Source organism: Poeciliopsis prolifica, unplaced genomic scaffold, assembly GCF_027474105.1.
Source record: "Poeciliopsis prolifica strain line A6 unplaced genomic scaffold, Auburn_PproV2 SCAFFOLD006, whole genome shotgun sequence".
NCBI classification, from domain to species: domain Eukaryota; kingdom Metazoa; phylum Chordata; class Actinopteri; order Cyprinodontiformes; family Poeciliidae; genus Poeciliopsis; species Poeciliopsis prolifica.
In genome coordinates, this window is record NW_026562381.1 from 4,521,845 (window position 1) to 4,539,226 (window position 17,382).

The 17,382-nt window shown below is 37.0% G+C and overlaps 1 protein-coding gene across 1 annotated transcript in view; it reads right to left on the bottom strand.

Annotated features, from left to right (window-relative positions):
• Positions 1-17,382, bottom strand: part of LOC129360427 (protocadherin Fat 2-like) — an 87,069-nt gene that overhangs the window by 4,045 nt on the left and 65,642 nt on the right. The window contains 10 exon segments of the mRNA XM_055030632.1: positions 208-356; positions 478-577; positions 2,156-2,309; positions 5,357-5,810; positions 10,100-10,257; positions 13,745-13,945; positions 14,665-15,265; positions 15,742-15,793; positions 15,795-15,852; positions 15,855-15,936. Of these exon segments, the coding sequence (XP_054886607.1) occupies positions 208-356; positions 478-577; positions 2,156-2,309; positions 5,357-5,810; positions 10,100-10,257; positions 13,745-13,945; positions 14,665-15,265; positions 15,742-15,793; positions 15,795-15,852; positions 15,855-15,936 (2,009 nt within the window).

The window sequence follows — 17,382 nt, forward strand, 5'->3', positions numbered from 1 at the left end:
CTATGAGTCCTAAAAATCAAAAGTGACAAAAAACCCCAAGAACAAAAACAAACAAACAAGAAAACATCTGGGATATATCACAGAGCAATGAATCAGTTTAACTTTGAATAACTGAAACGGCTTTCTGATCAAATTTATAGTAAATCACTTAAGCGTGTGTAATAGGAAATAAAACCACACCTTTTTAAGGAAAAAAAAAATCCTCACCCATTTGAGTCCTGGACACAAACAGGCTTTCTCTTCTTCTTTTGAACATAACGTTTCCTGATGCAAACAAAGACTCCGACCAGAAAGACGATTCCCAGCACAGCGGCACAAATCTGTATGATTTCCAAGTAGCCAATTTCTTGAGATACCTGACACAGAATGGGAAAGGATGAGTCAGACTTACAGTGGAGGAGAAATTACAATAATTGGTATAATAATTGTACCAACTATAATTGGTACCACTATCATGTAAAGGTTCCATAAACTGACCACTGGCAGCGGGGCGCAGTAGATCAAACCATCGGTGACTTTACAGTCATAAGCTCCTGGACAGGAATTAGGCTGGCAGCCCTCAATCTCGTTGTGGCATCTAAAACATGAAAAGAACATAGTTTAATAATAATAATAAAACAGAGAGATACAAGCAATATAATATAGCTAACCCTGTTCTATGTTTTGAAATTGCATTATAAAATATAGTTAAAAACATAGGGCGCAAGTTAATGGACCAAAAATTGTTTTAATTTGTTAGTTTGCTAATAAGAAATAGCCCAAAGGCTGTTTTTAAATGAGGAATGATTTATTTAGAATTAAACACTTAAAAAAATCCCTTGATAATAACACTCTTGTATTTTGCAAGCTTTCTGGCCAAAAACCAAGTCTTTTCTCTTTAAACTGTTCAAATATTTTAATTAAATCCAACAGCCAGGAGCCAGTGTGACTCTGAACAAGAATGCAAAAGCAACACTGGCACCTTGGCCAGGGAGTAAAGGTTATACTTGGCTAATGACACTAAAAGCTTTACTGCAGCCCTTCATCTTCCTGGTCCAGGCAAGAAATACACCCCAAGGACTGTCAGCGCTCTGACTGCTGAGTGTTACCGCCTTACTACATAAACCTTTCATTTTATTTTAAATATAACAGCCTACTGCATGGTCTAACACACACATTTCCCAGATGCTAAATATACTTGATGTGATACAGTTAAATCTTTTTAAGGAACTCTTTAATTTAGTTAAATAAAAAGAAAACATTTATTCAGTTTATCGGAAGAGAATTTGGTTTGTAAATTGGGCTCTTGACACAGATAAAAGCTAGGATTTTTGTCCCTTCTGACCTTACATGAATGGACATCTGTTATCTGTAATTTACCTTCATGTGCTGCTGTGCACTTAACTGAGTGTCTTTTACTATGACATGTACTGGTGTGATTAAAACATCTTCACAGTCACAAAAAACCCTCCCAAATCCTGCAATTACAACCCACAGTCATTTTTCACTCGTTCAGTCGAAACGCTACCTGCAATGTGGATTGCTCTCAGTGAGGAGCAAAGCAATTCCACAGATGGACTTAATGAAAGACAGAATATGCAAATGCCTCAGTAATTTTGTTTGACGTCTGCTGGTGATGTGAAAGGAATGCAAGTTTCCAGTGATGAGTGCATGCTGTTTGTGTAGAGTGTGTTTGTTCATCAAAATTTGGAAGTCCAATTGAATACACATATAAATTCATGGCCGTGTGCGTCATTTCTCGAAAGACAAACTTTGAAGCTGTTCTTTTTTCTACTTCATTATTTTCATGGCCTTGCAGGATCCGTACGATTACCTCCGAGTATCTAATTATAATTTTGTGTGTGATTGCTCTCCTACTACAATTCATCTTGGAGTGATGGGATTGGTGGTAATTGATTTTATTATTTCAGCTTGTCTTGTTAATTTGTTGAGCTGAAACTATTTGTAAATGTTTTACAATGGATAGATTAAAGCAAGGTCTTCTTGGTGTGCTTTAATCTTAATCTCCTCCCAAGAGGTTGCAAACATAATCATGTCTTAGTAATGATTAGTGGAGATTGACCGATTGGCTTGTACTCAAAAACATCTTCCAGCCCTCATGTAAAATCTAAAGCAATGTTTTCAAATAGAAAAATAAAATGTGACAAGTGTCTACCTTGCTTCAGTGTTGTCCAGGGAGCAGTTACATATGTAACCCGGAGCCTTTGGTATGCATACCCTGCCGTTGGTACATGGCTGCGAAATGCAGGGGTTGACAGCCAGTTCACAGCGGTCGCCGTGGAAAATTCCTGCACACGTGCAGTGGGGCTCTGCAGAATAAATAAAATGCACTTAGACAACTGAGACAAGAGCGACTGATCAAAGCCACATTGAGCGTCCCCAACAGGCAGGAATTAATCACAGCAAAGGTCAACGTGATCCAGCCTGATAACACAGAAGTGTGTTTGATATTTACAAGGGAAAACACAGTCGTCAAAGTAAGTCGTTGGTCATTATCACTGGTAGAGGTCTAAATGTTGTCAATTACAAATATTCATAGTAATAAAAATATTATGAAGTATTTTTTATATATATGAAGAATTAACAAAAATAGAGAAAAACTGCAAAGACAATGTTTAATGCTTTGAAACTTGTATAAGTTAGGTAAACCAAAAGAAACATTAAACACAGAATTATAAACTAAATTCAACATGAAATTTTATGAAAATCCAGTGTCACAACAGAAACTTCAGGAACCAAAAATACTGACTGAAGTAAAAATGGTAACAAAACTTAAATAACTTAGCTGGATTTTATCACTCAAAAGCCAAACTAATGAATCAAATCTCTCTTTGCGGAAGACATTTTCCCTGAAAAAAAAAACAGTTTAAATTGTGATATAGAAAATGTTATGTTGCTGTCTTTTCACAGTTTCTTTTGTGGTGATGTGACAATCCACTATATTAAAACTATTCTGTCTTATCAGTGTACACCAATGTTATATCAATGTCGGATCATTACTTTATGTAATATCAATATCGCAAAAGACTGCATGGAATTCAATAATTGTTGACTATACCTGCTACTATTACTTTATATTACGATATTACCTGTCGTCATCAATGTAATATTTAACAATGCTGAAATGATTTCCTAACATTATTCTCATCTATTCTGGACTTTTCTCAGTAATCTTTGCATGAGCAGTGAGGCACTGTATGGACAGGTCACCAGATTTTCTGGAGACCTTACTGTCTCCAGAAAAGACAGTAAGCTCTATAAGCTTCAAAATGATAAAATGGCAGGTAATGGCGATCATACAGTTAGTTGTATGATCGCCATTACCTGCCATTTTATCATTTTGAAGAGTTTAGCAGCCACTTTGTAACTTGTGTTGTTTTCTTAACCATGACCTAAAAAAGCCTGAAGTAGGAAAACATTGACAATAACCTAATCTGTATTTTATTTTATTTTGTTTTATGCTAAGTAAGCTGCAGTAAAACAAAAAAACCTTGAATTCTGCGTTGTGTTTAACATCTGTGTGATGGCATTGCCCTTACCGTGAGGCATCTTTAGGGAAATAAACACAGCTTAAGATAGTTGTTTCTTACTGCTGCTCTGCTTTTTGTAACTGAAGCATGACTAAAAGATGAGTTGACACGATGACGAATAAAATTATGAGAAAACAGTAACCATTCATCCAGTGTCCACAGAGGCCATTTGCAAATTGTAAAAGAAAAAAATAAAACTAAATGTATTTATGAGGCTTTAAAAGTAATCTATGCAAATAAATATTGTGGATGGAAGACTGTTGGTAAAAGCTGTACAGAGTTGTTGTTTTCTAAAGCAAAGAAACATGCATCAGTAGCCATCTTATGTTCTGTCTCATATCTAATAAGCTTTATACGAAAAATTAGATGCAATGTCACAGTTTCACAGTGAAGCTCATCGGAATAATTTTTAAAAGATCCTTTTATGTTAAGTTCACTTGTGTTTCTCAGATGCTGTTTGTTTGGGTAAAGAATAAATCAAACAGCTAGAAACAACCCGTCAGAAATGCAACCTTTCAGAGACTGAATTTGAGTACGATCTACCTAATCAGTAATAAGATATTACTAAAAAGATATGTTGGATAGCACACAACATTGCAATACGTTGGTGTAGTCTTTTACACTGATAGAACAATGTTTCTGACTGTGTGAAGATCCATGCTCTTTCCAGCCTGTTGACACTGCACAGCTGCTAAACTACAGAATCACATCTGCACCTGTGCTGGAAGAGCCAGGGTTTAACATTCATCTTAAAATGAACATGAAATCTTTAGGAAAGAAACAACTTAACTGCTCTGAACACAACCGTCTAATGTCTTCCAAAAGGACTACAAAGTTCACACAATTGCTTGAAAAGAATGGTGTACTTTTTGTACACCATAACTTATTTTGACAACACAGACCTGAGGGAAGACTTGGCGGTTTAATAATTTACATGAATGCAGCCAAGTCAATTGCTCACAGTTGACTTGTAGATTATAGGGCTATGCATTACATTGTCCTTTGTAGTACAATTTTGGTTTTTTTTATATGATACATAACCCTTTTACATTTTTCAAGACACATCTAATAGGCTTCATAAATAAAGAACATTAAAAGTTAAAAAAGTTTGAAGCATAAAACTTCTCTGCAGAAACACATAAATCTGTGTTTTGTAGTTATTTTGTTTCCTGCTCATTTGTTGACGCTCCTGGAACAACACATAGAGTTGCAAGACAAACTTCTTTGGTTGCTATTTTCAATGTTAATATAAGGCAAAGCAAAGTTAAGCTGAGTAAAATCATAAAGCACTTTCCAATAATGATTTAATTTATCAAGAAAAAAAACAACATAAAAATCTCTCTTATCTCAGTTAAAATTAGTTTTTGCAAATCAAAAATAAAACATCTGAACAATCTGTAAAGGTCTAATTCTTTTAATAGCACTATACAAATCAGCCTTTCATGTGACTGTTTAGCATCTCTAACTTGTTAAAGCAAAACCATTTAATGGCTGTTGGATTGTGTTCCACAGTAATTGACTTCACATTACGCACAAGGCCTTAAAAAACCAGAAAAATATGCAGCAAATGACCTGAAAATTATTCAAAATTAGGGAGCTCTTTGATCAATAACTTAATAAGATGGGGATAATTTACACTTTTTGTTTACAGCCTTATTGTAGCACAGGACTTGTACCTGTCCTTGGACTGACATCTTTATTTAGTTTCATATTAAATTACCTTAGCAACTACTTTTCAGACTCCTGTTCTTCCAACCCAGAAAAGGAATTAGACCAGATATTTACTATTAAAGGGATTTTAAGGAAAGCCAGGCTCATTTACTCACCTCCAGCAGCATTCTCCTGGCAGACGCCTCCATTCTTACATGGTTCGTTGTCACAACCTCCTGCATTGTTGCAGCACTGATACACCCCGTACACCCTCCTGCTTCCTGATCCTGTCAACTGTGCTGGATCACCCACTACAATTGGCTCCTCGTTGAGCTCCAGGCCCTCCAGACAGCCAGTGAAATGATGCAGGTCCAGGCTCAAATCTTGAGCGGAGTCCTGAGGTAGAGGAGCAAACAGTAAAGCGCCATGGGAGTGCATCATTCGGCACGGCTCTGCCAGGCTGATGGAAGCTGGGTGCTGCTGGTCCAGAGTCAGTTTCAGGGAGCTGGAGTTGACCTCCTGCAGGACGCTGTGCCAGCGGCCGTCCGACACCGGATGGGATCTGACCAGCAGTGTGCTGGGGGATTTGTTTCCACATCTGTATCTGAAGTGGAGTTCCCCTTTGGTCAGCTAGGGAAGTGAAACAAAAACAAAAAACAAATAGGATAATTGAAATTCAGGCTTCAGAAATTCATAAAATTAAATAAAGAATAAAAAAACATGCAAATCAGAGTTTCAGGCACAGCGTGATTATGAATGACTGCTAATTTTCTGTTGTTTAATGATGCGTTAAATGTAACAACTGTTAGTTCCAACTTTGGTGGGAAAAGATCACACACTGTCAACACATTGTCTGTCCAATATAAGAAGTCAAACATATACGGGATAAACAACCAGGACGTTCTTACTGCCAGGAAACAATGCTACTGACAATGCTAAAAACATCTACCTACTTATAATTATGTAACATCTGTAAATAATAAAAAAATGAAACACTTAAACAATGTTTTTTTATGTTTACCCAACTTTAGAAGACTTTCTAGTTTTCAGGTGCAATTTGGGGAATCTCTTAAAAAACACCTAGTCAGTGACTCATGTTTCTGTTGTTTCTGAGTAAATAGTCTTTAGTGTTACAAAAATAATCTTTTGCTGATGCACTGCTCAACTCCCCTCTATTTGACACACTCCACCTAGAGTCAAACAAATACGCTCAGCATTTTATCTCCATAAACCATAGCCTCTTAGTGTTTCTGCACGCTCAGCACGCTCAAGAAATAACAAGCCAGCAGCTTTTTCCACCTCCTTTAATCTGGTCATGTTTTCTTTATGCAACAGAATCCTTTTTCATATCTTCTTTATTAAATATACAAAAGTGGGTATTTGAAAAATGCTATCAAACACGAGTGAATGATACATTATTGACACCAATGCAACTGACTCTCAAAACATTAATTATTCCAATATCTGCTTTTTTTTGGAGATCTTTCTCAGACCTTCATGCAGAGTGATGCTATTTTGCCTTCAGTGAACAAAATAAAGTTTGTTTCATATCCAAAAAAGGTAATAAATGTCCTGAGCTGAATCTGCAGAATCTCTCATATGGATGAATGAGGAGGAAAATGAGGATCACTCTTTCTTTAGCTAACCAAAGGAAGATGCTCTGACTGAGGAGCAACTTAAACATGTGTGAGTTCCCGTTTAATCTGTTGCATCAAGCTTAGTACAACTTATTCATAACGAATGATTAAATAGAGAGAGCACAGTTTGATGCATCAGGAATCTCACTATATCAGAAGAACCCACTTAACATGTGAAGCCTATAAAGCCTAACTCTACTGGGACTAAAGTTCTCCAGCTCTCCATATTTTTATTCTGTGACTTCATAAATCACAGTCACAAATGCTGCAAGAATCCTGCAAGCTGCTTTAATGCTGCAGGGCAAAATTTACTAGGCCGGCACAGCAGAAACGCTTATGTTTTCAGAATTACGTTTATGCGCACAAGCAAAGGTACAGAGTTTACTACAGACTTTAATTTTTGGACAGTTTTTGCTTTTGTTTTATATTTAAATCAGGTATGCATAATATATCAGCCTTAAGGTCAGTATTGGTCCGATAACTGAAATATCGACAACCAATATTTATTTCTATCTTGTTTCTGTGGGTGGAGGGGAAGCAGCAAGACCACAAACTGACCTGGACCTTCTCTTTTCAGATTTTTTGGAAGAGATCAGAATTATTGTTTATAATAATGCAAACTATCTGGGTTGTCCCATACATCACACTACCACCAACATGTTTGATTACAATCGTAATGTTCTTTCCTTGAAATTCAGTTAGTTTTACATCAGATTTAACAGAACATAAAGGTTCCAGTATCCTTGTCAGTCCCCTCATTAAGAAGGAGCCCATTAAGATGTTTAATCGGTAAATTTAATATGAGCTTTTTTTTAGTTAGTAAGTAGTTTAAGCCTTGAAACTTCACTCACTAGCTGTTTTCATTCTCTTTTTTTTCTTGAATGATGAGCAAATGCTGACCATAACAAAGACAACTGAGGCTTGCAGTGCTTTCCATGATTCTAGTTTTGATAATCAAGTCACTTCTTGAAGTGTCACAAGTGCTTGAGCAAGAAACTCTTCCTGCTCACTCGTCAACATAAACGCCTGAAATAAAACAAGTCAGCTTGTATAACTGCAGTGAGTGAGTGTTGGTCCACTGATTCCACATCAGCACATATCCACCGCCTTGTTCACTGTCGAATGTGCTAACTGCTCTGCTGTCAGCTCTAAAGTGACAAGTCACCTTCACTTGTTCTTCACCGTTTACTGCTGCCGCTTTCGATTGAAGCTGCCGCAGTTTTCCTTTCAAAGGTGCCAAATTACTCTGGAGTAAACTGTGGGATTAAATAAAATAATTCACCAATAGTGAAATTTAAACTTTAAAGTTAACTTAAACCCACACAATGTAGCTCAAGTCCAAAGTAGCATGAGTTAAAAACTCTGGTTTCTAATGACTTCCAGGAATCAGAAGAAAACATATTCAGCCAGAGAGCCTCAAGAACCCGAGATATATATCGACAATAAAATAATAAGAAAAAAATCTACAAAAGAGAATATCTTAAAAACTTCAGGGACTTTTAAAAAGTATTTAATCCATTTAAAGAAATAAGTCTCTCATTATTCTCCTTCACTGTGCTCGTTTAGTTTTGTACAGAAGACCTTGCACTAGAGCAGAAAAATGAATCGTCCCTTCCCTTGACTGTGCCACAGAAACATGAATAAATCTTGATGACAGTAATGTTTTTATTGGGACTCCCAAAACACAGTTGGTTCTCTCAGTGGGAATTTAAAGCAAAAAGAGGATAAATTGGGCCAATGAGCTACTATACCCGAATCGCTGTCATCATAAAGTAATGTGGAGCTGGACATAAATGTCATTTGGTAATTAAAAGATACTCTAAAAAGTCCTTTAGCAAATATAGAAATTTAAAGTGAAAAACTTAATCTTTAAATATGAAACATACATCTCATACATAAAAAGATACATAATCTTTTGTTTCCTACTGATCAACATTAAAACAGAATAAACCTTTCCATTTTCAAAGCCTTGACCGTGATTGTGGGAAGAGCTGAAAAGTTTTGAGAACAAACTTGACTCAGTTACATCAGTTCTGCCAGGAGGAATAAACCGAAACTCTAACAAAGAAACTTTGGAAAGAAAACTCAAAATGGTAGCCCCAAGTCATACAATTTAAAAAGCAATTCTACTACTAAACAGGTCTTCTGTATCTGAAGAAAGTTCAAAAGCATGCCCAAGATGTTTTTTCTTTCGCAACTAGAAATACTGGTGTAATAAAAGAAAATTCAGTCTGAATTAATGTGAGAAAGTGGGATAGAAAAAAAAAAAAGATTTGTTGTTTTTTCAGATATTGGATGTACATATTTAATTATGACTCTAAGTGTAATGGTCTTCATGTTTAACTGGAAGAGGAGCAGAAAAAAAACGCTCTTGACAACAGCTTTGTTTTAAAGTCTTGAGGCACAAAAATGTTTGAACCTGGTTTGTTTTATCTTAAAATAAAGCATTTTTCTCAACTATAAATGGTTCAACAAAAGGTTACTTTAAATCAGGTTGATACAGCTGGATGTGATGCAATATTTGAATAAACTCACAAAAGGATAAACAGGTTCCATATAAAATATTTCAGAAGGTAGCGTACAACTGTGGACTCATATAATGAGAAAATATGAAATTAGGCCAGTATATGAAAAGCTGAAGTCAAATATTTGGGATTCTGGGCTCGAAATATTTTGAAATCAAGCAATCCCCCCCTTACTGTTTGTGTTCCCTAAGGAAAACTCCCTTTGATTAAATCAGCAGCAGCTCGATTTTATCTTTCTGCCCGTAAATTAGAGTCAAACAACAACATTACACTAACAGCATCCGAAAATTAGGAAGAGATTTAATCTCTCTGCGGTGGCAAAACTGGAAGAGCAGAATAAATTACCCTCCAGCTTAGGGGAGAGCACAACAAATACATTTCAAATGATGCAAATAATGAGCCTCTGCCTCTTTTACTGTAATTATATTACTTCCAGAGTGTTTCTTCTTATTTTGTCTTATTCTGTTTTTGCAACATTTTTAAACTGAAGTGGAACTCTCTTGTAGGAAGAATAAACATTGACATGTTACTTATAATTAAAATGTCAATGTTGACCTTTTTAGCAGTTCAACATGAATGTTGATACTTACTTCATTCTAAAATACCACTTTATTTATGTCTTATCTTTACATACTGCTGAAGTAATGATAGGATTCTAGATTCAATTACTTCATAATAACACTAGAAAATTCACACAAATATAAAAAGTAAGTCCTATTTTTTGACATTTAGTTATAAAACATGTAAGGATAAATACCTGTAAAGTCCCCCAGTCGTTTGCACCCCTAGAGGACATGATGAGGCCTTCCTCCTGGAAAGTCTTAAACCTCAGTGAGAGTCTGAAATCCTGGCTGTCTTCATCCATCCTGTGGAGATACTTTAGGTAGGATGTACTGCCAAACTTCAGAGCTGATTCTGAAACAGAAGAAGGTGCATCCAGTGAGGAAAAACAGTATAGATGAGGAGAAACGTAACTGTTGATGATGAATTAATTGCGATTCATGAGCTGTCCTTTTACAAAGTTTATCTACATTTGTGCACATTTTTTTCCTTTTTGTGCCTCATTTTTCTTCTTTAAAGCTAGTGAAATAACTGGTGGTTTTGGCTTGTAAAGATATGAACAAATTTCAAATTAGCATCTTCAAAACTAGGCCTCTAATGACCACATGCCCCACAATATGATAATTGTTCAAGAAAACATAATAAAGAACTTCTCCATTTAAAATAAGAAATATTTTATTGGTGCTTGCATAAATATCAGGAGAGAAAGTAGTAGTTAGTCTTTATAACGCTTATGCCTTGTTTCCACAGAGCGGGAGAGCACAGGTCTGAGTGGTGTTTTGCAATTAATTTTATATTTATGTATGAAATACCTTACTTCTGTAATTGCCAGAACAGAACAATCACCAACAGAAAATTTTAAACAGACACTCGAACTAAAATTACGTCTGAGTTTTATAGATTATATCATCCTTTTATACAAATGCTTTTACTTTATAACATTTCGGTAATTACAATCAATCAACCAGATAATTGATCAGTTATTAATTTTTGTTCATTTTCAGCAAAGGGATCAAAGATGGCTTTGGACAGAAAAACGGGGAGTTTAGTAGCTTATATTTTGTCTTAAAGCTCTCGATTTTAAAAATATAGAGGCCACAAGCTACTCATGTGAACAAATCTTCAACACGTTTTACTCGTAGTGCTGTGGATTGAGCCAGCTGAAATTCCAATCACACCTTTTTTGGTCCTGCTTCATTAATGAAAATATATCATTGGAAGATGTGGATGACTCAGTGTGTGATTAACGGGCAGCCAGAGGCAGATTAAACTGGGAATATCATAAACTTGCTATTTAAACAAGGCAACAGGAAGGTTTGACTGCTGAACAGACACTTATGATCAGCAGCTGCTGGTGAGCAAACAGGATGCTGCTGCTGCTTTCAGTTGCTTCTTCACATCCAAACTGCTGCATTAATCATTCCCATAATTCATTATTTGAAAAGCTAGTGGCATTTCAGCCAGAAACAATAAAAAAACACACCAGACAATGTAGACAGGAAAGTATTGAGTTTATAACATAACCTATTTATTTCTCATTTGCATCTGTTGGGATTGTGACATTGTAATATCATACCTGTTCATTTTTAATCCTGATTCATTGATAGCTACAGAGCACTTTGCTGAGAAACTGCTGAATGATAAAGGGTACAGAGATATTACACTCCCTCATCAAAGGTAAACTAATTTAGCAGATTCAATTTTCTCTGTCTAACTGGGACTAATTAGTTTTCTAATCTGTGATTCATTAGATGCAATGATAAAATTAGGAAGGTAGAGAATGAGGATCATGAATTTTCTGTACATGCCCCTGAAAGGCGCATATTGTAAAAAACCCATGTTTTTTCATAAACTAATGTAATGTTCTAGTTTGCCACTTCAGCAAATGTTTTAGGAAGCTTATTTAATCTGAAAACAACATTTTCTCCTGTTATTAAACTTAGCATACTTCACCACCTGAATTAAACAACGCATGCCACTGAAACAGAAAAACTGTGAAAACATGATGGCTATACAGTTAAAATAAGATGTTTACAAATACTTCAGAAGCTTTTTTTGACTGCCATCCAGGTAAGTTAATCTGCTAATAGGGGTGCGCTGATTCACTTTTTTACTTCTGATTTCAATACAGATATTTGAGGTTTAGAATCAGTCGATATCGATCCCATACAAAAAACAGTGATGACTCAACTTGTTTTTTTAAACACAGACATAAATGTAGTGAATGACAAAATTAATAGATTACTGTACACTAGCACATTGTCACTAATACCTCATCTTTAACTTTTTTCAGTATTAAGACCGATACAGATATCAGATTGGTGCATCTCTATTGCTAAATATCAACATAATAAATGACAATACTTTCAGATATATTTTTTCATTAGTTTTGTTAAATTCTAAATCTTACATACACCAGAGCCCTGTATTTACTGGCACCAATTGTAATATTAAACATAACTTATGGCCTGATATGCACAGTGGAAACATAACTCTAGTAACAACAGCTTGTCTACCGACTTCAAAAATGTAGTTTATTTCAATGCCAGGCAGTGAGTAAATAGTGTCTTTTTATACAGTGCATATCAAGATCAAGTTTCAACTATACTGTATATAGGGAAAGGTCATGTAGGGCAGTGGTTGCTGAGGTTTTGCAGCAGCCATCAAATTGAAAGAAGTGGTTAGCATCCAAGCTTCACATCTAGAAGGGTTCTTGTGGGCCACATTCACACTTTATTGGTGTCTGAGTGGGTGTGTAATAGAAGCACAGCGCAGGCTGTTAGATTCTGTGTCAACAGAGCGCTTTACTCTGGCAGGAAAGTGTTGGCAGGGTGCAGAGGAGAGATTTCTGCCAGCATTTCATCAAAATAAACCAGCACTGACACAGCAGCCTTTTGTGTGTGTGTGTGCATGTGTTTGTGTGTGTATGTGAGGACAATATCTTGGCTCAGATTTATGATAACGAAACAATGTCTCTCTCTCTCCATTATCTATGCCTTAGTCTAATATTTGGTTCCCGTTGTTTTATCGCCAAATAAAATACATTTGTCCTCCTGTTATCAGAAAATCAAGCTGTCAAACCTTTAAACTTATTACAGCTCAGTGTGACAGCCACCACTGCAGAGAGGCTAGTGGGGAATCTATCTGACACAACAGTACAATGAGTTTAATCCCAATACAGACCTAATCAGGTTAAACAAGAGACCACTTAAATTAAACATCTTTTGGAGGGATGGAGATAGATCAAGCTGTCTGTATGTTCAGAGAGATGAGAAGTCCTGCAAAATGTCTGTGTGCTTTCTGTTTTTCTAAGTCTAAAATCAACAGGCTAGTAATTTTATGTCTTTTTTCATCACTTTTTAAGCTAAAGTTAACAGCACTGAGTGATACGGCTTATAAATAAAATCTGTGATTTATTCATACCAGAGACTGAGGAACTCAGTTTTATTTTCCTGCAGCTCCAGTTACTAATCATATAATTACTTGATTTTTTTATCTTTTAAACATGTTGCCTAATGAAAGCAAAATAATGAAAGTATTTTTTGTTGTTGTTCCATTTTCTCCATCATATGATATTACTCAAGCTCATGTAGACCTCATTATGTTACGTGTGTTGCCACTGTTTAGTACTAGAGCAACGATAAAGTTTATATGAACTTTGGGGCTGCACACCCAGACATTCAGAGCGACAGACGCCAAGCTTTGTGTTTGCAAACTTCAGCATTTCCATTCCAGAACCACAACTTTCTCTGCGGTTCACACGATCTCACATCAGCACTGTCTCTGATGGCTGTCTCTCTGAAGCTCAGACACACACTGACACTGAGACAGAGTGACGTACCGTTACAGGAGCAGACGCTCTCCCAGGTGTGCTGCGGTGTGATGTAACCAGCTCTGGCTGTGGTGAAATGGCTCAGCTTCGCTCCTGACAGCAGCACGGCGTTCCTGCAACCTTTCGCCAGACAGCTGGCTTCCACACATCCGTCATGGCTCACCTTGGGAATTCTGAGACCCAGGGAGTCTTCCATCTCTGCTAAAATACCTAAATCAAAGTGTACAAATTCAGGCTGTACGCAGTGCCATGATCACAGGTCTTAGGCTATGTTCACTCAGTAGGCAAATGCGACCCAAATCTGCCTTTATTTTGCCCTTTCGCAGTAGTCTAAAGGTGCACAATTGTGATGCATCTCTCGTATCAATTCCAATATTTTTACCCCCAAAAAACACTTTCATATGTGTTACTAATTCAGATGTGTATCCAATTGCTTACAAAATGTCTGAATGGTCACATTGCATTTTATCTGGCTTTTATGTCATTGATAGGAGAGATGCATCACAATTGTGCACCTGACATGATAAGTTACGATGTAAACAATGACTAAAGTTTACGATTAAAAAATTATGAAAGAAGTCTGTGCCACAATCCCACCACTCCTTACTCTGACTACACATCCAGACAGACTTTTTTTTACAGAAATTGCAGCCAATACTACACAAAGCCATTGTTATTAGCTGTGCTTTCATTTTATTAGCTGACTTCACTCTCATTGACTCCTATTGATGAATAAACCTTAAAACTCATCTATAAACGGTTCCATCCATTACTATTTCTGTAAACAGTGATGCCAAAGTTCTTCCCATTCTGTGCATGCCGGTCACTTTAAGGATGTAAACCATGCACAAGTCTTTTTGCAGCAGGGTTTAATTAGACTTGCTGTGTGAAAATAGCCTTATAAAGAAGTATTTCTGCTGACGGCTCACCTTCCAGTTTGCTCCCTGACAGCGACTGAATGAGTCCTCCCTCAGGCCTGCGGACCAGCAGCACCTCCAGGGCCTTGGTGTCAGGCAGCTGCTGCAGGCTGGCCAGATAGAGCTCTTGTTTGGGAAGGCTAAGAGACTGCGCCATTTTGCGCTGGAGGCCTCTCCAGTGATCTCCCAGGAACTCCTCGGGTGACATCCCGACCAGCTGCAGCGTCAGGCCAGAGTCCAACACTCTCTGACTGGCTGCCCACATGTGAACTTTGACCTCTGTCCAGACAGTAAACTTCCCGTCATACACGCTGATGTTCAGCGCATACGAGCCCACCTCCAGGTTTTCATCCGCCCAGATTTTACCATCAGTCAGGTCCACGGAGAACATTTGGCCCTCTGGCTTTTGTGAAACCATCTTGTAGGTCAAGATGTCCTGCAGGTCCTGATCCGACGCGTGGAGTTTGCCAATGACCCGATTTGCAAATAGTCCTCCGGTGGTAGTAATGAAAACCTCGAGGGGGACAACGGTGGGCGGATACTTGCTCTGCTCAGTGACGTTGATGTTGATCACACAGATAGAAGACAGCGGAGGGTGACCACTGTCTGTTACCTGAATAAAAAAATGCAAAGGTTTCACCCTTCACACAATTATATATATATATATTTTTTTAAAGTATGCCACTTTTAACAGATATTGCTTTCCTGCTAAACTGATTTTGTTTATTAATTTTTCTTTCCTCAAACTAATAAATCAGTAAAAACTAAACTCTTGCATGATCTTAGCGCAAATTACACTGGGTTGATTAACCCAGTGTAATTTGCGCTAAGATCTTCTTCCTGGCTCTGATCAGTTGGTTTTGGTGATGAAGTGATGCATTTTTGCAGATCAGCTAAGCTACAAGGTAAACTCAGCAGGTTTAAACAGCAGGATATTTTTGTTGTTTAACTGACATGAAGACTTTGACAGAAATTGCAGTGTATTTGTTTCCAGTCCACTGGGTAAAGAGGGAGAAAGCAGCTTAGAGGGAAGAGAGGCAACAGACAGAAGTGGAAGAGCAAAAACAGATGTGTAGTGGCCCTTGTTACCTGGATCTTCAGCTGATGGTAGGGTTTGTTCTTCTTCCTGAGAGGTGCAGAGAGACAACAGACCGCCCTGGTCGACATGAAAACGGCGGTCACTGTTACCACTGAGGATGGGAAGGAGAAAGGCGGTCCGTTCTTTGGAGTGTCTTTATCCGTCACAACAAGCTGAAGGATGCTACTGCCAATGGACTCGCCCTCCTATGAGAAATATATTTATTTTTTTATTTCAGATTTTCATTCATCTTTAAATAGTTTGTATTGAAAATCAGCATTTGGTTAATTGATGAAAAATTTGACCAAAGCAAAAAAGTTTATGGGTTTCCTTTTAATAACACGTTTGCCTTTCAATTGAATTTAATGTTCTGTACGACACAAAAGATGCCAAGCTTTACTAAAAGAGATCAAAACATGTTTGCTGTGATGAATTACATATTCAGTTGGAGCTTCTTTTCATTGTGTCCTAATACTATTAGAAACCAGTGGTCCCTTACAAAATAAAGCTGTCAGTCTCAAAACACCATTCTGCTGGAGATGGATGGCAGGAAAGGAACACAAAATGTGAAATTACTGCGCTAACACATCCACCGACCCATGTGCAGTGTGAGCAATTTGAATTAAAGCACGCGTCACGTTATGAGTCAGGTCGGTTAAAAGAAAGCTGCAGCAGACTGTGGCGAAAACGGCCGAATGTGTTGTAAATGTTGAAAGCTGGTCTTGCACCTCAGGCTTTGCTGAACACAAGAGTTACCATATTGACAGAAAAGCCTAATTAACTTAAGATAAAACAAAGTGTTGAGCAGTTGGGATTCAGTGAGCCTAACCTATGTCTGCATATTTGTGGCTTTATGAAACGGCGGAGTAACACATTTGATTACCTGTATGACCACACCTGCACAATCTACTTAAAGTCAAACAGATCCACATAAAATGCAGAAGGCTTTTGTGTTCCTATTTAGGATTAGAGAAACACTGACAGGTGAATTTCATTCAAAGACCACAATTAAGCCTTTTATATTATGTTTACATCCACACAAATCTTGAATCCCCAGGAACAGACATCCAAACACAAACGCTTCTCTAATGTTCTTGATCCTAAACTTCTTTGTAGGCGTATCATTATGTGGAGCAGATTAAAAATGTCCATTCTGTAGCTTAATACTAGGCTCCCCTAAAGATGGGTGCCAGAGGCCCTGCTCTGCAACTTGCAGACATCTCCACTATCATTTGACAAAGTGGATCTTGAAATAAAGAGAATTTTAAAAGTAAATGTGAAGACACACTTTATTGATCTAACAAATAGGAAGATGTGATTTTTAAAAATTGTTTGAAAAATTTAGAGGTGAATCAGATTGAAGTCTTAATAACACATCTAAATTGTTTTACAAAAAGGCATGTGCTTTCCATTCTGGTACAAGCTGCTATAAAATAATAGTTCACAATCAATAGTAATGAAGTAAAATATGAAAGAACAAAAAATGTTAAGGTATTTATGAGATTTAAAAATTATTCTTCTTCCCCCTCTCTCTTTCCACTCAAGCTGAGAAAAAGTCAAACAGCTTTTATTTTGGCATACATTTAAATACTTTCACTTCAGGACATTCCATTAAGGACCTGAAGTTGAAAAAAAAATTAATATTTATCCAA